The sequence below is a fragment of the Macrosteles quadrilineatus genome, unplaced genomic scaffold (genome assembly GCF_028750875.1).
Source record: "Macrosteles quadrilineatus isolate MER2022 unplaced genomic scaffold, UCM_ALF_1.0 Scaffold_9__3_contigs__length_116548681, whole genome shotgun sequence".
Lineage (NCBI taxonomy): Eukaryota > Metazoa > Arthropoda > Insecta > Hemiptera > Cicadellidae > Macrosteles > Macrosteles quadrilineatus.
The window spans coordinates 94839757-94861949 of NW_026542602.1; the positions used below are offsets into that span (position 1 = coordinate 94839757).

General features: G+C 34.0%; 2 protein-coding genes across 2 annotated transcripts in view; both read right to left on the reverse strand.

The window, feature by feature from the left end:
* Positions 1-20483, reverse strand: part of LOC129002045 (dual oxidase-like) — a 131081-nt gene extending 110598 nt beyond the window's left edge. The window contains exon 1 of the mRNA XM_054429555.1: positions 20377-20483. Coding sequence (XP_054285530.1) covers positions 20377-20443 — 67 coding nt within the window. The 5' untranslated portion in view covers positions 20444-20483. The remainder of the gene's footprint in view (positions 1-20376) is intronic.
* LOC129002046 (ubiquitin-conjugating enzyme E2 L3-like) lies at positions 14814-16258 on the reverse strand. The gene is made up of 2 exons (XM_054429556.1): positions 15919-16258; positions 14814-15189 (listed from the first exon to the last, which is right to left on the reverse strand). The coding sequence occupies exons 1-2, from the start codon at positions 16117-16119 to the stop codon at positions 14908-14910; spliced, it is 483 nt and encodes a 160-aa protein (XP_054285531.1). The 5' UTR covers positions 16120-16258; the 3' UTR covers positions 14814-14907.
* Positions 20484-22193: the final 1710 nt, after the last annotated feature.

Sequence of the window (22193 nt, forward strand, 5' to 3'; positions counted from 1 at the left end):
ATGGATGGATTTAAAAGACTTTCCTAATTAACATGGACAGCATGGTCCTTACTGTTAAACTTTGATGGTAAGAGGCTACATTTAAATAAAGAATCACGCATTAAATGGAGGTCACCCAATTTAAAACTGGGCACTGGGTCGTATACAAATGCCATTTCAATCGGAAAGTATCTTAATAAGACGATCGAGTAAGCTCTTCTCTTAATGGCAGGACAATTTGTACCTATTAACCGGTCTGTAGATGTTTTGTAAAAATAAACTAAAACAACAACGAAGTTATGCATATAGAATTCTATTAGACAAACAATTACGAAAATAACTTTTTTGGTGGAACAAATTTTTTTCTTCAGGATTATGACTACAATCAACCTAGGACATTTTCCCGGACGCAAGCTTGAAACTTAACCCATCTGGTAAATTCCGGACGTCTGATATGTCTTAGTAAAGTTCATATCCGTCAGAATACACTAATGAAACACATAACCCAACAGTGTGACAGATATAGATTCCAATGCGTCCTTCAACGACAGCTTCTTAGACTGACGTCATCGTCTTGTTATAGTAGAGCTTAAGATGATTGGCTCCAGGATCTGTCACTATGTCAGGATCCTGCAGCGGATGTTATTATCAAGTCGAGTCTCGGGTGACAAAGGAATATTTATTGTTGGAGAGTAAAAGGATGTCCGGCAACTGGGAAAACTGTGAAGAAACATTCAGAACTCGGGCTCTATATTTCTTTTAAACTCGTGTTACCATGACTGGTTGAGAGAGTTGTCAAACGCAAGGACCATCATAAAAGACACACATTTTTCATTGAAATTTAAAACTTAAACTTAAGGTTTGAATCATCAGGTGGTTTTATCAAATGCGCAAAAGCCTTTGAAAAACAAGATATTCAGGCTACGGAAATACTTTCTAACCGACAACGAGATTTTAATGCCACTTTACTTTTGATTTGATTTGAAGAATTTAGGGCTATTTATGTTTGGATATTAAAATAATTAGCTTCGATAATGATCGTAAAGAAATGACTAACCCTCCTTTCTTATGAAACTTTGTCGGAAAAATAGGACGATCTTCTAGATATAACATTAAATAAAAATATGAAAAAATAAAACATTTTTGGTTTAAAATATCCGCCGATTACCAATGTATGTGCCATATGGTTTGAGAAGCCGTTTCAGTATAGACGAGAGCTTGCCCCGTGGTCGAAAACTCCACCAAAAGTATGTTTTGTGCAAACTTCTCTATTTTCAACCCACGCTAAATAAAACATGTGATTGGAATTTCATTAATTTGTTTTGATTTTCAATTTATATTTTGTTGTTATTTCGTCACCAACATGACAACCCATAAGGCCCATGTTATTTTTTTTAATTTAAAATAAATTTTTTGTGTATATTTTTGGGTCTATTTCAATTTATAAAGTGATTCTGCACATCTACAGGAAAATATCTTTCATTTGGTACCAACCGCGTGTGATTGGGTCCAGTAGTATGGTCAACCTAGCTGTCGTAAGTCTTGCAAACGTTTTTTAGTATATAAGATATCCCAAGACACTGCTTTTTAAACAATTTATTTTACAATTGATTTGAGCTGTTTAATGCACTGCCCGCTCCTCTGAAGATGGAAACCAATGCGGAAAAATTTGGCAAAGGAGTATCTTCTTTTATCTCGATGTTTCTACAGTGACGAGGACAACGAGGAGTGACGGGATTCCTGTAGCTATTTGTTCTTAACAATGGTTTTTTAGTTTTATATTTTGTCTATAAGAACCTGTTGTTTTTACTAGTTTGATGGAAATATTTGTTGACGCAATTATGCGTTAAAAATAAAGATATTTGAGTTTTAATTTGAGTTAATGCTTTAATATCTGGTATAAATTCTGCCATAAAAATTCTAAAAACGTTTAAACATAATAATTACTTCAAGATCTTAGCAAATGGTCTTTAAGTATAAGTAGTAAAAACTATTTTATCACAACCAGTCAAATACAATGGTCTAAGTATTGCCAATAAAATTCCACATTTTAATATGTCGAATATCCTAACATATTGTAAATTTGAGACATAACATTGATTTATGCACATCATTAATTAATTAACTACTTTGATATAAAATGTCTTTACCTTTCCCCTCTCTGAAAAAGGCCAGCTGATAATAATTAAATGCCAATGAGAAAGAGTGTCCAATTCGAGACAAAAATGAAAGAACGGTAGTCAAAGTTCAAGGTGGGAATCAACGCTTCTGTATAGTAGTTGCAGCGCCATCTGTACAACTGGCCGTTAAAGTCTCCATGAACGTATTCCAGCAAAATGCGTCATAAATAACCATTTAAGTGCAGTTAATTTGTGTTTAACAAGTTTCCCTTCTAAATTATTGCATAATAACATGTAAATGTTCACTCCTAAACGGATTGTATCACTGTCTCGACCAAAACATAAATTTATGATTGTTAAATCAGAAAATTCAATTAGAATTAGGTTATCAGTCTTATTAAGTGGTTTGTCTTACAGGAACTTAAGTATCCAAAAAAACTTTACGGTAAATAACTTTGTATTACATTAAAACACACTGTAAGGTAAGTAAAATAAGGGAATGGCTTTAAACTAATGTAACTGCTATGTAAGTCATATAACTAAAACGGGGCTTACGAGTTAGAAAATTTGTTTTAAATATAAAACCCATTTTTATATTTAGTACCCATTTAATACCCATTTTTAACATAGATATATGTTTATTTTGTTGATATTTTTTTTTTTGTTAAAATTAAATGTGTTTTGTCATATCCAAAGTAATTTGTCTGTTGAGTATGTTTTTAATCTTCACTGAATGAATCAAGCTATTACGCCGTTATTTCATGATTATGACTTAGAAAACTTAAAAACTTAATAATTATTTTTTAGTAATTAGTTATTAATACTTGATTAAATTAGTACTATTTTGATTTCAATAGAGTGGTCACATAATTTTGCATGGCATGGTGTTTATTATATGATTGACGAATAAATTGTAGAAAAATGTAGGCTATCAGTATTAAGTTGACCATATTACATCAATAAATTACATTTACCAGCTCCATCAGATAAATAAATGAAATCGTTTGTCAGTATGTTACTTCTTCGTGAATTGTGTGTTGGATTGTTCACATCACTGAAACTTTGCAAACTTGATTTTTAAATTATTTGACAACTTTTCAGTTTTCTTGTGTGGTACAACTCACTTTATACTTCCAAACGTACAGTGTAACTATCTAAAGAAATTAGAAAATGTCAAAAATGTTCTCCCATGTTCAATTTAATTCGATTAAAAACTACATTTGTTTGGAAATCTGTTGCAACGAGTGGGTAGATGTAACCATAAAACAATGAATCACCCAATACGTGAGGTCTACATCTACCCATAAGTCAATATTGAGCCTATAAAGCCCGATTGCGCCATACAACATGCAATCGACATGCCCGATAGTGGCGAACAGTGTAATCAAACCAACAAATGGCTACATTCGAACACACGACAACCAGCCGTCGTTATCAGCGAGTAAATCACAGGTGAAAGTCGTTCGAAGGACTTATCTCTGATTTAAGACCTCTGACAAGGTGATCTCAAACACAAGACTAAAGTTACAATGTTACGAGACTTACCAGAGTCCACGCCCTAAACTGGACAACTGTTGTTATTGGTTAAAGTTAATGTCAAAGAGGATGAGAGACTTTGATGGAAGCTTCGGGATATATCCAAAACACTTCACCTAACTTTATCATCTCAGTTTCTTACAACACACATAAGGTAAAACATTTGTCAAAACCCTCTTATGATAAGACAGGAACGAAGTTTGGTGTTTAAAACCCATTCATCCGTCAACAAATGATATGGGCTTTTATCATCTTAGCTAAGACGTTAAAACTCCATTCATGAGAAGCTAGGAAAGTTTCATATTTCAGGACTCGGAAAACCCGTCCACATCATCGTCAGGAATTCTTTCATTGATAAATGTATCGTTTCCTTTATCTAATCTGACAATGCGATTTACACCGAAAATAAATTGATGCGTTCCGACATGACCACTTAGCATACATCTTCTAAACATACTGTAACTTTAAAAATTGTATCCATAAACATTTTTCTTATAAAATTTATTTAACATGCAAGGTTTGGTGTTTGAAAATCCCATTTACACCAAGTTCAATGAGTGACCCTTTTTCATCTTTTAAGTTTTCAATTATCCGTAGGTATTGCGATTTTGTGGAGGTATTTTGTGATTAGAAATCAAGATTATTAATTAAAACCATTAAATATAAGTATCATACTAGATTGATCTATGTAGTTTTTTATAACATAATACAATTCAAAGGTTCATTTGATATTCAATTAAATGGGATCCCGTGTTAGTGTATTGCTAAAAACATTTTAATATCTACAACTCACGATCATTGGAGACTTCATTACCTGAAAATAAAAATAACATTATCAATGTACCAGAGTTAAATATGTAAACACAACAGTAAAATAGGAGAGAACAGTTGTTATCCTTCCGCTTCCGTAGATTTCTCAGAGCTTGGTAGTATTGTTTAAAGTGGTGTAATTATTGCAAAAAGTTACTTTAAAATAGTAACTAACCAGACACTCATTGTGCTATACAAAACATATGTAAAATATTCCGTGTATTTCTTGTCGCAATAATTAATTTCTAACTTTTGGTAAAAGAAGATTGTAGATGTCATTTCTTCATAGTGGGTTATGTCATCATACTATCAAGTAGAGCTATTTTCACCATGTAGCCTACCGCTTTACTATAATGAACAAGATAACTGGTAAATCGACATTACTAGTAATGCCAGCAATACTAGTCTCCCCACACCGTATATGGCTGCCTATTACATTACCTTTACTATTACACTTACACGAGCACCTGGTGTTGCTTGTGTGAAAACAGCGAGAAAATTGCTAAAATTATACACTTAGAATTTCAACATGACTTCATGAATTTCACGCAATACGCTAGTAAAAACCGTGTAAAATAAATTTAATTTAACAGTGGGAAAGTAGCAATGTCTCGTAGAATAGGCGTGAAATGGATATAGGCACACTAGAGAAATATACACCAAACAATTAATCTTGAAAACATAAACTGAAATTCCACAACTTAAAAATATTATTTTATTGAGCAATCTTCCTTGAAGATGTGTAAGTTAAATTATGCCTAGTTTGAAGGAATAACTCGTAAATATTACATAAATAACCTAAGATATTACATAAATAGCCTAGGATATTTTTCAGGCATAAAATAAAGGACTCCCAATTTCCATAACAATTCAGGTGGAATCCCTTTTTGATTTAACGTTCTACATGGCAAGGTTTAGTCTAGCCCATCGATGTTTATAGTCTAACTCTAACCTAACAGTTAACACTTTTCTGCTTCCGAGCACAGCAGGGTTTAATTGGTTGTGTGTTCTACATAAAATTGAAATGAATAATCGTACTCTTTACTGTTAAGTATTTGTTCTTTTTTATGATTAAATGCTTAAATGTTTTTGTAGATGAATTGATGAACAAAATTTGCTAACATATCCAGAAGTTATCACCAACATGAGACTTAAACACCAATTCAAAAAGATTTAAAATCTTACAAAAACACTGTTTATTTATGAAAATTTCCACCTTAATGTCTCCAACAAAATAGTAATCGAATACCATAGCCAAAAAATTACAACTGTTCCATGTGTTCTATTCACAATGAGTTGCGACATAACCGTGTCAGCATGAAATACGATGACTGTACAGCTCGGCGAATCCTACCTTAGTCGGGAGCTTCAACTACGGTTAAAATCAATTCTCATAATCTTTACAGCCCTAGTCCAGTGGAAGTTGTCCTTATGCGAACTGTCAATAAAAACCCAGTCCTGATCCGCGTTCCTTCGTTCCTTGGACCGACTCTGGTTCCACTAGTGTCGTTGGACACGGGTACGACGGTTATGACCACATCGTTAGTTGGCTACAAGATCGTGACACTATTCGATACGAGTACTCGAGTATTCGAATGTTCTAATCGCATTCACATTTATAGTCTGTCTTGACCCCATTACTGACAGGGTCTTCGCATTCTTCCAAGCTATTTACCACTTTTTAATTGACGAAGGTGCGCTCCTGGTTGGTTTTTGTAATCCTTTGAAGTATGCGATTGTTTTATGGACTATAAATGTGCGTGTTGAATTTAGAAGTGTTACTGAGGAAAATATGGACAGTCTTTGAAAATGAATGGATACGATGCAAGTAGTGCAACATTCTGCAATCCAAAAGACTAAAAATGTGTAACAGTCGAAATTGCAGGATATGTTACTGAGCTATTTAAAATAAGCCATTTGATCATATTTCTTGTACAGATGCACAGATTTTGGTCAAATTAGCAAAAAATGCAAATTTGGTGAAATTTGCAAGGTAAATTTTATTTTAATGAACTAAAAAACCAGGCTTATCAGATATTTTAACCCCTAAATTTAATTGCTCTCTTTTCCAATTAAAAAAAAATCTAAATCGATCCTCTTTACATATCGGTAAAAAAAAAATATCAGTATTGGTTACCGATGTATATAACAAGTTTAGTGATAAACATTGTACTTTGTATCCTATGTTATCCGAATTTAAAATGAAGATATAGCTGCAGAATACGATTTAATGGACACCCACTCAAGTAAAAATCATCATTTCACTGTTGGCACACAAAATTAAAATAAAATCAAAATATTGTGCTTCTTCTTGTAAAAAATGGGATGCGTTTATCGATTATTTATGTTAGGCTTGAACATAAATGTGAATTTCTTTTACCACGGAACTATTTATATATTTTTAGCTACATTCCATTCATAATTCTTTTCGTATCAAATTCTCCAAATCCCAATTTAGGCAGCGATCAATGTAATTGCTCACCCAATAAAATAATTGTAGATATCATACACAATTCACAACTTGTCCGATCCGTTTAGTCACAAACACACCTATATTCAACCATTTAATTTAATTTGATCTCAATCACAGATAACAGTTTATACCCAGAGTTTCACACCACTTATTGAAACAGATATTGGTAAATCACCTAGGAGAATAGATTAGTCTAGGTCACAATACGATGATTCCTATCACATAGTTGAAGTCATTCGCTCCCGCACGACTATGGGGCAACCCGTTATTACAGACTAATCCACTGTAAATGATACACGATCAAACCATCATTTTGTATTGCACACAATCCACCCTAACAAGATTGTTCTTTAATGAGAGTTACTCAGAGAAACCTGCGGGCTTACTCTTGACCCGCATTTTTTGTCGATCAGGTGATCACAGTCAACAGTGGAACCTATAATCAATATGCGAAATTGATTGGTTGGAGTGAACGTAAATTTCATGGGTATTCATGAACCAGACCTTCTCTGCTACTGTTGCGTTGGATCCTACATTTCGTGTATTATAGGGGGAGTTTGAGGAATAAATGAAGAATCTTAGCCAGGAACCTGCTGAACATGGAAAGTAAATAGACTTTTCTGTAGGAGATGAAAATACTTTGTTGTAATGTTAACAATTATATGTTAAAGATTAATTTGTAAGGAAACGTAAAATCTTTTAATTACAACGTCTCATTAAAATAATAGGGAATATATTAGAATATCCCGACTCAAATATAACTTTAAATGATACGTACATTATATATATTAAGGGTCTAGTTATTTTGAGTGCCCGACCAAGTGAGGTGAAACAAAATACTTTTTTCGTCCTAATGTACCACCTTTTATTGTTATTTTTATACACTAAGAAGGTGAATAGTTCGTCAATAGCACAATCTATGCTGACCCGTACGAGATCTGTTTTCAAAAAGATAAATATATGACTAGTTTAAGAGCTTTATAAAAAGACTTTCAAAACCCAACTATCGGGGAATTTGGGAATGGTAAACTTCTCTAAAGCTACGAATATATAAATATCGTTATAGATATTATAATAATGCTGTGTTTTTTTAATCATTAGTGATAAAATACGTATTTCCCATATTTACCATTCTGTACAGTAGGATCGGACTGATTTCAATTTTTTTTTTTTTTTTTTACTCGAGTTGAATCTTTTGCAACAGGTAGGCCTATGAGTACGATCCACGACAAAAGCACAAAATTTAAAGTGAAAGTTTGCACTTCAATTGTTAATGTTCAATCCTGCAAAATACCAGTGGCGTGAAAACTGCTATTGAAAAACCAACAAACCTAAAGAAACACACCAGACTTTACTTACTTGCGATTTTATCTCTGAGTTAATTGGTACTTGTTATGCGTGACAGAAACAACATTAAAATTCAGAGCGGGTTTCCAGATATTTATAATGAGCCTATCCTCCCCCAAGGTAGGGTACATTCCAACAAACCACCGAATAAAGAACGTCTCTTGCGCAACCGCAAATACAAAAACTGCTACCGTGAATGGTGAGGAGCTAATTACACAAGAGTCGGCATTCCTAACACAGGAGGTCATTGGTTGCTTCGTTGATTGTTCACGTATGTGTGGCTGGGGTTAGGGATGGGTCAATCGCAGCAGAGTCGAAAGTGTGCAGAATCAAAATTGTGTTGCCTGTAAGATGGTTGAGAATTTTAGTAGATCAGCAGCACGCTTGCCATTGGGGGTTGGACGCATTTCCCCACCTCAATATATAATATGGTACAGATTACGTTATGTAATTTAAATACAGCAATTTCAGACAAATATCTCAACCTGCATAAAATGTTTGAACCAATAAGCAAATAAATTATAAATTACAAGTGTTGAGGCAATGGTCAAAATTTATTCCTAAAAGTAACAACTAAAGTTTTGGAGAAAGAAATTAAATTGTGAAACCTAGATCAGCAGCGACACACCCAACCCTTGAGATTTGAGACAGTATCCTGAACACTAAGTTATGGAATGAACACAAACGTAAAAAAATAACATACTAATTTGCCAAACATATTTAAACCAATAAACAACACATAATTAAATTCGAAATGTTTGGTTAAATAGGTGCTGTGTAACAACTTACAAAGTAACTGTAAAAAGTAAATGTTATACTTAATATTTAAGATAACCGAAATTAGTATAATAAGATTTGATTTTATGTTCAGTCACAGTCTAAAAGACGCTGCATTTGTTCTTTATTTAACTTAAAAAAAAATTGTTAATAACAGTCTTGAACAGTGTAAGATAAAGAGAAAATATTTTGGAGTAGTAAACAAAATAATGAATAACTTTTTCTGGGTTTATAGAACATCATAAAATAAAAAATAATATTGCTTGGGGAACGGGCTTTTAAGAATTTTTTCATCACTCTGTATTCGAAAATAGCCCATTCCCATACATCTGAGATCTTTAAAAATCGTCAATTTCCATACACAGTGATTTACATACGAGTCGAAGTAGTGAAAAATACTATTTCAGGCCAACGTTTTTTTCACTGTATGTGACAACAAGGATTTTTTTCTTCAAGACCTAAAGTACTCCTGAACACATTTTTTTCTAATCTTTATGGGAATAATTTTCCATAACCTCTCTCCAACTACAATTTTGTGTTATATTAAACAAAACGCAACTGCAGTAACCTCTTACAAACATATTTTACAATCACATTTCTTTTACACACTTTACAGTAAACAATTGAATTTATACTCCCGACGATTTCTTCGCTACTAGTAAATTGTATAGTTTACATATGAATACCATCACAAACATTGCTCGGAACACCTTTACAGGTTTAATTTCTCTTAGTTCACCCGCATTTCTACACTTCACTGAGGTAGTAAAGTTAAGCACTTCAAGTACGCGGCTACGCCAAGGGCACTTTGATACCGTCCTGACCGTAATATCCAAACCGGTCGTTTTCTAGTATAAGGCGGCAGCTACTTATATTAGCTCGTAAAACTGTAAGGAATAATTAGCAAGAAGAGCTTCCTGGCGTCCTTGGGACATCGAGATAATTTTACTTGGAATGTGGATTGCCGATTATCTGCTGGTATATATTTTCTGTTGTCAAAAGGTGGAACGAAATTGCATACTGTAAATGTGTTTTCCCTTCACTTCGTATGCACAAGTATAAGAGCTTTTTGTCACTACTTTTACCTATATCCCTAAACGACAATATTAACAGAACAACAATATATTAATCACTGTTTTCATTATTGTGGAATATTTTCTGGTGATGAACAATTACGGAAAGTACAACAAGTATGAACAATTAATCAGTATTTGGACCCAAACTGTTCATTAACGAGGAGAAAAACTTACTACATTACGTCTTGAAATTAAAATTTCAATCTGGAAACAAATTTAAACCATAGAAAATTGTAATATTTGTTCGATGGCAGTTGTAAACAATAAACACAATCAATTAAAATCATCCTTTTCAAAATGAGTCTCTTGTTGAACTGGACAATCCAATTACGAGAAAAATATATTTATATATATGAACAATGTCAATGGGCGTATTGGTTGTATTTACTCTTTTCAATAAATTAGTTATTCAATCGCCACCCTTTTCGTGCTTCCTACATCTTTTTGTTTTACGTAATTCGATGACCTTCAAAATTACCTGTTCATTTACGATTCTTCTCGAGACCAAATTCACGTGGCACCAAAAAAGTATTTATGTAACATGCGGAAGGCTACTGGTTCATAGACATTTGGCCTTGCTGCTAGCGGTATATTAGGCATAATAAGTAGTTTAAGACGAGGTAAGTTTTTTTTAAATTCAGTTTTACCATTTCTACTCCAATTAACTGAGTCATTTTCAATCTCAAAGTCAAGGAAGTGAGGTTCAAGGGAGTTCTTTCAGAAGTTACATAAGTATTTCTTTGTTGATTTTGCTAACTGGAGGATATTACTTACATAACGGATAACAGTGATTACAAAAAACTATTTGAAAATCCCTTTAGATGATATAAAACTCGTAATATCAATAACTATATGAAATAGTTAAATATATATTTTAGGTAAGGCATCAATACTTTTATCTTTGATGAATAATCGTAGCTTATCTCTGTCTACAAGAAAAAGAGGGTTTGTGGTAACAAATATAATAACCAAGAAAAAAATATATATTTATGTCCAATATGGCGGATCCAAGATGGCGGCCAAAAACACGTTCCCTATCAAAATGAAGTAATAACGACCCAATAAATATTGGTAATAGTCCCAAGTCAGTTTCTTAAAAAAATGTTCATAGAAAATGCAAGTAGTATCTTTTTTCAAAATTTTTCCTATGTTGGGAAAAACCGCCATTTTAAATTGTGATTATAGTGGTTTTCTCGTGCACCGATTTTTGACAACTTTTAGTATGTCATTCTGCAAACCCAACACTACAAAGTAAAACCATAAAACGTTTTTTGCAATTTTTTAATGATCCCTGTGTCAGTTTTCTTAGTCTGCTTGGACTAATAGAACATAGCAACTGTTGTATCAAAAAGTATACGAGTTTTGACTTCTACTGTTACGAAATAAGGCAAAAAATTGAAATGTTTTGAGTCCAGACTTTCTAAGAAATATCCCACAAAAAATGGCAAGTTCAAAAAGTAATTTTCATTGAACAATGACATTAAGTTATCTCTGTAGCCTCCCTATTATTCGGCTATCTTTCGGTAGACTCTATCGGGTTCTTGTTAACAAATCATTTACATACTTTTAACCGGCACCTTTTAATAAGCCATCGTTTGAATTGATTGTGATCAGATGGGAGTAAAAGCTGAGGATGTTTCTCCTATCTAAACTAAACTGCCCAACGCACCAAATATGCTCTTTTTTCTATTTATCTTTTTTGAATTTTTTATGAACATTGGTTTGTACGGCCAAAACATTATCCAGGGCTTTCAGTTCCTAGGTGGCCCAATAAGTAGAGAAGCTACTGTATGCATAACAAACTACAAAAGGCTCTGCACAAATCTATATTTATAAAAGGGGAAGTTTGTATGTTTGAACGTTATGAGCTCGGACACCATTGGGCCGATTGCCACGAAACTTGGTACATACGTGTAGAATTGCAAGGAATAGGTTTTTACACCATCAAGCGAACGAACTTTAACCTGGAGGCGAGTTAGCGTAGCGAACGAGCTCCAACCTAAAGGTGGGTAAGCGTAGCAAACGAACTTCAACCAGGACGTGATTGAGCGATGCGAACGAGCTCATCTTGAAAATGAACGAGTATTTGACATAAAACCACATTAGGAGAGGACGACGTCTGTCGGGTCAGCTAGTATAACAATAAAATCATTACCGAGGTTGAAACATGAGGTTTCCATCACACCTACTTCCATCGTGTTGCTGGATGAGGGGAAGTAGATTGATATGATTTGCAACCAATAGACAATACTCCTAGGCAGGAGGTCGTATAATCAATCATAACAGAACCATACAACAGTATCTCACTAGCCTTGACTCGTCTATTGTCTTGTATGTCTTCTATGGAGGTTGCTCTATATACCTTCAGGCCTTCCTGATTCTTTGATCGATATTTTATAGGCTGCTCTCGAAGACTGATAGTGTACTGTACGATTTGAATTTAACCCTGCACCAGCGGCCTCTTTGCATTACGTATTAGGTATCTGATTGATTCTTACATTAGTTGGTGGAGAAACGATATTAGGACTCATATTCTGTTCAGTCAGTAGACAATATGTTCCTTATTGTAGTTAAAGCATTAAATTTGGATAAAGACAGTAGTGTGACGTTTGAAGTTGGTTATGTAATTTTTTGTCAAGTCCAGTAACACTTGCACTAAATGGTTTATTTAGATCCTGTAAGTGGATTCACAAGACGTTGCAATATACTTGGCAATCACCTACTTCTCCTAATGATCAATCGATTGCGAGGCCATGTAGCAAACTCTGACTTTTCTAAAGTTCACCGACACATTGTATGAGCAAGATCACCAGTCTGTTCAATGACAGGTACAAGAGCGCTGAGGAAGGCTGTTAAGTCACCGGGCATAGAATTGTGAACATGGAACCTGTGGCATCTGTGATAGTAAATGTGGTAATAAGGAACTGTGGTGGTTTGGAACAGAAGGTATGGTGCTTTGGAGCAGCATAATCGTTAAAGCACGAATATATTGCAAATTAAACCCTTATAGACTTGTTCGTGAGTAGAATTGGAAAACAATGGAAACAAAGAAAACGGAACGCTTATGTGTTTCTACAACGAAATAGTGCAGAATTGTGGTACTTTGGAACAATTGAATCAAAGAAACATGATCTTACTGTAAAATGTACTCTGTATAGTAAACTTACTTCGGTATTTTTTTTAGAGACAATACATGAACTTGTAGGGTCGTCAAATTGTAAAACAATGAAATGAGGAATATATTTTGGGACTGTGGAATAATCAAATGTGGAACACACGTGTACCTGATCAACTGTGGCACGGTACTGAGAAATGATACTAGCCTGTAGAATAATGAACAGTTGCTCCGTGTGGATGGGAGTTTTGTGCAAGCGCTAGTAAGGATATAAGTGACTGAGGAACATGACAATATTGCTTTGTAACCTTAGAACCAAGAAAGTATAAGACACTGTGAACTGCAGTCTAAGTAAACAATGGAACAGAGCCAGAGGTTTTGGAACTGAGGAATAGTGGAGTTAGCATCGCACGTATGCTCCTAAATATGTCATAAACAGTTTTGGTTAGGACTGAAATAGTGGTATTTTGGATCAGACCCCAGAATCACTGAAGGCACTGATAAACGCAACTATAGCAGTGGCATGCCTAAAAAATTGAACTATGAGACTAAGGAACACACTTACGAAACTGGAACTGTGGAATAAAACCAACTTGTATGTTTAATATTGGATACTGAAAAACTCGGGAACTCGGAAACTACTACAAAGCGCCTTAAAAGTGTGATATGTGCGATGCGAACACTTGGAACAGTGAAATTGAAATACTGGAACTGGGGAACTATTAGACCTGTAGAATTACGGAATGTGGAACGCACCTGTCCAAGTTACTGAGGCGCACTTAGACTTGTAGAAGCTTCCGACCGTGACGAGCTGACGAAACGCGGGACTCGACGTTTCGAAACCGCTACTGCGACCTTCCTCAGGTAACAGATGAGAGAAAAACGATGCATCTTCTCTGTGCAAGTGGTGCGATAAGCCTTGCACAATCACCCATCAGATGTAATCATGTTTGCCTTACAAACCAACAAATGTGCTTAACTTTTGCCAACCTTCGACATTTGAGTATTCTTTTGAAATTATTCTTTGTAGCCTAGCTTAACGATTGAATCTAATTATCTGTTATAGCCTATAAAGGCTCAGTTCTTCCAGGGGATGTTGAAAAAAACTAAAATTCTTATTTTATCACTTTATCACTTGAATAAGAAAGCGATCGTGCCTATTTTTGGCTAAATATGTAATCATATAATTGTTGAATGGATATAAGTAAACGTCGTCCCCATTTATTATTAAAAATCGAAATATGATGATTTGCTAACTAGGACCTTTACCACGGACGGATATTTTAATATTGTAGCAAATTTGTGTAAGATTTTTTTAAAATCAGGTTTTAACAATTAAATTAATGGATTGAATAGCTCAACCAGGGATAGCTTGGTTCGGTTTTGATTCATCATTAATCCCCTGAATTGTCTTAGGATTGAATCGGGACCTCCTAACCGTTTGGCTAACACTGTTTAGCTATCCTACATTCCGTTCACTCAATTTTTAAATTAGTTACGTAATCTTGTATTTCTACGTACACAATAAGTTTTGCTTATTGTATGCCTATTAAAGTATGAATAACTACTAAACACACCGATAATCCTAATTTTTATATAATTTACTATATTCAGGATAAAATATAAATTACAATGAACGACATAGGAACTCTACGAGTAATTACACGATTTACACTATTTTGTAGACGACACAGACGCCCTCGACCTCTTCTCAGCGTGTTTCACAGTAAACTCTTCCGCGATTTTGAAAAACTTTTTCTTATTTTTGACAAACTCCTCAGCCAGCTGGGGTCTAATGGGGTGTTCGGGCTCAGGGCAGTTTACCATGGCTACCAGAGCTTCTATAACTTGGTCCACCTTTGTGGAAGGCTTCCAGTTATCTGGACTCAGTAAGGGTAGACATATCTGGCCGTCCTCACCAATGTTAGGGTGGTAAATTTTCGTTTTGAAGGTTACCTGTGGTGTAAATATTGAAAATGTTATTTTTATACTTCCTGGCCAATGTAAAAGTTTAATTTGAGAATGAAACTGTTAGCTGAATTGTATTCCCAACCTTTTAAGCCTAGTTTATTATAGACTAGCGACTAGGCCTAGTTGACGTTTAAACGAAAATATTCATACAAAATTTAAAATTTAAATTGATAAATTGGAACGAAAACCCAGGTCTTTTGCGCAATGGGTGAGTATTAAGTATTAAATTAAGTAATTTTATTTTCAAATTAAGTAGGTAGCTAATTTCTATTGATTTTAAGGGAATACGTATAATATAAGGAGGTGACAAACCTGGGCGCAAATGACTTTGTTTTCATGTTCAATAATGTCAAGAGTAAAATAACTATTGGACTGTAATACTACACCAAATTCAAAACAAGTTGCCAGATAAGTATTGTTAAAGAGTACATTGACCTAAAGTAAACCTTTCATTTAAAATTGTTCGTAGTTTGCCTAAAATATGAGAATTGCAATAAGGAAAACGTAAGTTTAGTTTATGATTTTTGATAGTTATAGCATACGAAGAAAGTATGTTTTCAAATCTTTATCCACATCATAACCTCTGTATCAAAGACTACAGTATTTATATAACACACTGGGAAATCATAACGTAAACAAACTATCCTATAAAATGTATTAACAACAATTTAACTAGAAACAATTCTGGAATCATAATCGGAGGAGTTTGCATACCTGTGGAGGTTTGAAAGGGTACTCGGGCGGAAAGTTAAACTCTACAATAAACGCTCCCTTGTTGTAGGGTTGGTCTTTTGGTACGAGAAGTCCTCTCCAGACTAGCACATTAGCGTCATCTACTTGTATGTTGGTAAAGTAGGGCAAATCTGCATCCCTCAGCTCAGCTAACTCCTTGTGCAATCTCCTAGCAAACGACATTTGGGATGTGTCTGCACAATAGTACTCACACGCGCACAAATCTTAGAACTATCTTCAATCTATTTAGGAGTAGTTAAATTTCCTTTGTGAAGTGAAAAGTGTAAAAATATCACGGTGAATTTAAAGTGAATGTTGACTTTGGCGTTGTGTGAATGTTTGTTTGTTTTGGTCGTCATATGATTGTCAGTTTTAAATTCAGCTGAGAGTAACGATTTTTCTGAAATGTTGAGACAGTATATTTAGAATTTGCTGAAGTAATTTTTATCCTTTTAAGCATTCATCGACCGTCTGAGATACTATTTTATAGAAAATGTATTTTCTGTTATAAGCGTGGTTATCTGTTTTTGAAATCTTTAGAAAAAATAGCTTATACCTCTAAACTCCACAAATAAAGGATATGGTTGAACTATTCTACTTTATTAGTTGTTGTTAGCTTTGACTGCAAGACATCAACATCTATTAATTGAACAACAACCCCCTTGAACATACAATAAGACATACCTTTCCCTTGTTTAAGTTGTCATAAGTTTTTATCAAAATCGTCATTGTTGATGTGAGCCACCAACAAACTGCACTGAACCCAATTACTAATTTCTGTTGAAACAAACACTTTTTACCGAGTCAAGCCTGTGAAAAGACTTATTGTGAGCTATTGCAACTGTTGTGGCCCATCAACTATTTCAGTATAAGGTACAAAATTGAATTTTAGACACCAGCGCATTCTGTGACTAACTCACACAACTAGGTTCTTTTTTAATGAAATAATTGGCAACAGCTATATAGATGGGATGTCTACTTCAGTATCCAGTAGTATCCAATACACACAGACTAACCAAAATAAGTGGACTTCTCATCCCATTGTAAATTTTGAAGCTCGTTTTGTATAGTTCATGTACGGTGACAATGATCGCTAGGGTTGACGATATTTTGTTTATATTATTTTAGGGTTAATTTAATTGTTTGCAATTTACCGTTTCCTTATGTACCTAGGGGGCGAGTTGCTGTTTATGATTAGATCGTTGTATTTGGTTAAACGACGTTTTAAATGATAACTTGTATGACGTCTTAAATGACGAAACAAATTGTAAACCTGACCTCTACAGTGCGCCTCTACAGTTCAACGCATTTTACGTTGAATTAGAATTTATAATTGTATCAATAATCAAATGTTCATTGTAGCTTGGCTGTCATTCATTAGATATTGCAAAAAATGTAAAGCGATAATGATCTGATCTTTAATGCGAAGAAAACTAGAAGTATTGAGATACCGAGTCCCCTCAATACACATGGGAATCCCCAGGTGATATATGACGCCATTAATGTGTCTGTGTGAGTGTGTGCGTGTGTGTGCGTGGAGTCAAGCACGCGTGAAAATACCTCGTGAAGCAGCACGAAGATCCGGCTGCAATCCAAGCATTTAATAAAATGCAAACTCGTGGCACGAGGTTTCAACAAACAAGAAATGCAAGCAAATCCAATAAACTTTTGCGAGTGTCATTGTGACATACTCAAGGACAGCTGATCGTGGTAAAAATAGTTCTTTTACTTTTCTTTATTGCTCCATTAGGGAAACTATCCTTTGTTTCTTGGAAGGATAGACTATGTGAACGGATTGTTTAGAGCTAGTTAATAAGTTTTACGGTTGAACCTTGGTGGAAGGAAGCGCGTTAAGTATGTATGTCGTACCATTGACTGATACACCTAGACACCCCATTCCCATACAATATTTTAGCCAGTATCATTGAGTATACACGTAACGTGTATACTCAATTCCGGTATATAATGAAAAGAAACGTTGACGAATAAAACCACCGATAGAGAGTGTTTCTGTTAGTTACTGATTGTTGAATACAAAACATATTTTATCAAAGTCAAACTGGAATAAAAAAGGGGAAAAAACTAACCGTTAACTATAGCGTGTTCAATGAAGCATGAATCATCAACTAATTGTTAATTGATAGAAAATACAAATTGTTAAGTAGCACACTCTTTTAGAATCTCATTCAACTATGTTCTAATTGAATGAAATTAAACAGCTGATCCATTAGTATAAGATGTCTACTTCAGTAAATAAAAGTCCAAAATCAAACTTAACTTAGGAGTATAAGTTATCAGTGGCTGTGGTATAAAAAACCTTTAGTAACCCATTAGCCAATGTTTCAATGTAGCCTAATTTAAGTCAAGATTTTTGTGAATTTCATCTAAATGCAACCAAGGAAGAAGCTGTGATCATGTACGTTATATTTATCTCTATGAAGGGATTTTCCATTTTGAATAAAAAACGTACCATTCTTCTAAGTCTATAATCATATGGGTTTCGATAGGCTTAGTTTTCTTTTTGACAACTTCTCTCGTCAACTATTGCCATAATTGTATACATACCATAGAAATAACTAAGATCTGCTTCATATTTAAGCAAAGTATGGAGGTCATGTTTAACGAATTTAAAAGGTTATTTGTTCTAAAGCGTTAAATAGAAATTTAAAAAATATCCTACAGGAAATAATATGCTGTGTATGTATACAATCAGCTGTTCCAAACTTAGTAATAAGTTTTTTCGTCATACTGCAGCGAAAACAGCAGTTTTAGCGTTGGTTCTGAAAGTAATACTTTTAGTCCTTAGGTAGTAAAAAATCAGCTGTTGTAAAGAGTAGTAAACGTTGATTGTGAGTAATCGCATGTATATAAATTATTTAACATATTGAGTTAATCTGTTACAGCTTATTTTTGCATTCTTGTCAATAGTTCAACATGAATGGGGCACCAACACAACCGGAATATGTATGAAATGGTCGAATCCCTCAGGATACTGCCGCTTTAGCAAGATTTTTTTTTGCATTAGCAAGATTAAAAATCAGTCAAAGGTGGCTTTGAGAGGTTATCTTGACATGAAAAGTATAAATGTTTTCTAACAAAAGCGTGTTAGTTAATGTTGCATTATGACAAAAAATATAGTTATCTCACTGGCAAAAAGTGTCGAAAAGAGTCACTTTACGCGATAGAGATGAAACATACAATTAAATTATTGCTTATCTAGAGCGAGATAAAACATAACAATAAAAAAAACTTACAAAACAAACAAATCAATATAACAATTTAATTTAAAGTTAGCCTAAGTACAAATTTAAACATTCTGGTCAATCGTTTTTTTTTATTTGCCCTCTTCCTAAACAACGATGTTTCAAAAGATTAAGCTAAAAGGCATTAATTGTACAGTTATTTTTCATCAAAACATCAAGTATAAATCTGACAATTTTGCTTGTGATAGTTTCTTGATTATTAAATGTGCTAAATTTATATTATGTGCAACATTGGTTTTAGTTAGAGACACGTAAGAATATTATTTAGATTAATCAATAAATCTATTCCACAAATAAATAACAGCTGTCAACTCAAGTACAGTACAGCAATTTAGAGAGATTTGCCACTGGCAAATTAGGTACTTGATTTAACGTTAATCTCGTAGTCAAAAACAAGAAATCAATTAACTGTACCTATATCAATCTTATTTGGGACGATTTATCTTACTATTCGTTCGTAACGGTAATAATTAAAACTAAAACGGGGTTTAGACATTAACACACACTGTATAATATGTAGTATCATTTTGTACAAATTTGTAGTATACATATCTCTGTATTAAAAAAGAAATCTTTCCCACACAGAATCTGTGCTTTAAAAGTAATGCAGACAATCAACAAATGTAATGATTGTTTAAGTTGCAAGTATTATTATCTTATTAGCAATCAATTATTACTGTGTATATGTATCAATACGAAGCCTAAATATTAGGTACAATCCAACACTTAAAAAAAACTAACGCATGATGCAATAAAAAGTTTCCTCTCTAAATTTGTTTATTCATTCGATATTGACTGCTATACATACCAACCATTATGGTATTCACTTAAAATCTACATATTGACTTGTAAAAACCGAATATACACGTATGTTTACTTCAACACACTCATTAAAGTCTCCCATTAAAAGCTATCTCGTCAAGCTCCATACGAATGGACCTTTTTCGAGCTTTCACTATGATAAATTCGACAAAAATGTGAGTGATTTACCAACGAAGGATGTTAAACAATTGAGTCAACTAATGATATTCCTAGCATAACCGAAAACACGTTAGATTACACTATCAGCGTCCTACATACTTAACCTCAATCTTCAAAGGACATTTCTAGGAAACCAACTTTCACTTGTGATTTAATTATGATTCTCTCATAATTTTAGCATAATATTGACACTCACCTGCGAATCCAGTAAGTAAAAAACACAAACAAATCGAAATCCCGACTTGGAACACGTCTACCGCCATGACACACACATAGGACTGAGAACAGATGATCGAGAGAAAGTGTTGCAGCGCGCCGTACGGCCGACTGGCGAACTAAAGGTGAAAGTCTAGCTTACCCAAGACCACCTTCAAGGACGCCGCCGTCGTCATTTAATTTGGATTGTCTGGTTTCCCCCTCCGCGAATTCTTATTTCACAGATCCAGTTGGTGAATTCCAAGAGCTCATTCATACTGTCATTCATGGTGAATCGGGTTATGGAGGGTTTTACGAAAAATCATCATTGTAAGTTGTAAGAAGAAAAAAAGGAAGAGGATTTGAGTGGTCCAATAGGGTTTGGGTACGTCAAATTTTCTTTAGGCAGTCCATTTTTTTTTTTTTTTTTAGTGTCCACCCCTGTGTAATTTTGTAGAGAGTTAAACGTATCTTAGTGAGAGCTGCTCTAACTTCTATGAATAAGACGGGGAACGAACCCGCAACTCTTGCGCTGTAATCCGACATGCTATACACTAGGCCAGTAAAACACCCAACATCCATCAAATAAGCTCTGGCTGACCACAATAAGTAGTGCACTCAAAAAGCGCAAACAAAACAGGAACTTTCACATATATACTTTTTGTGTTACAGCGTATTGTTTGTTTGTATTGTAGAAATACTTTACCAGTCAAAATATCATAAAGTCAAACATGAAAAGTTATTTCAGTAAAATAGTAGGGACATTCAACATTAAAGACAACAATTTCAGTTAGTGGATGATGTAACTAAGACCTACCGTTAATATTTCATGAATAATATGTGGGTGTAAACTTTTAAAAGATTCAATATGAAACTTTCTGTTTATTCACAACAAAAAATATCCATTATTTAACCGAAATGTTTGAAAATAACACTGATGTATCAAAAAGAATAAACCAACCAAGAAAATATTTACGAACCATAAGAATCAGTTATAAATATGAAACACGAACTGGTAAAATACACGTAGGATAATATACACACTAACGTATTACTACTTAAGAACAAAGTGAAAAATATCATAACTATTTTAACAAAACAAAACCCCCTTCTCCCGTGGAAAAGCAACTGCGCCAATTATGTTACCCCTCCCTTTAGAATCTTTAGATTACTATGGTAGTCTGAAAAGTATTTGGGGACGATTTCTTGTTATTGAGATAATGTGTTTTGACTTGTTCAAGATGTATGTTTATCTTTAGAATTAAGACAGTTCCGTTTGAATTTATTATAGTTTGCAAGATATTCCAATTTTTTGTATATAATCCTAAAAGCAACTTAACCAGACTTTGCCAATAATGAGCCTTTATCGCCCAGCTTCTGCTATCTTCTACATAATACTAATAAAAGTCAAATACCATTCACTGACTCACTAAAAACTACTAACCTTAAAAACTCGGGAATTGGCATGGAGATTCTAATTAGGCTTTAGATGTGCAATGAGAAGCGTTTTCAAGAAATTCCTTTAGGGCTCTGCCCCAGAGGTCTCTAAAGTTCCCATGTTATCCTTCTGGAGAATTGATTTGTTTAAATTTGAACAGACGAATATTTGAGAATTTTATACTAAAAACTAATAGGCCAGTAAAATTAGATAAAAATAATACATTTTGAGGAATTAATTCCCAGCAAGCTGGAAATCGTTTTAATACCTTCATTTGGTCCCAAATAAGTGTAATCTGAGTTTGCACCGTCCTATGAGGTGAGCTTACATTATGGCAGCCTAAAATAAATTAAAATAAAGCACTTTTTTCAGTTTTTTCC

Bases quoted from the DNA above. Each gene is read 5' to 3' on its own strand.
- LOC129002046 (XM_054429556.1), bottom strand. From the start codon at position 16,119: ATGTCGTTTGCTAGGAGATTGCACAAGGAGTTAGCTGAGCTGAGGGAT. The intron at 15,190-15,918 runs GTATGCAAACTC...TTTACACCACAG, and splicing joins ACCCTTTCAAACCTCCACAG to GTAACCTTCAAAACGAAAAT.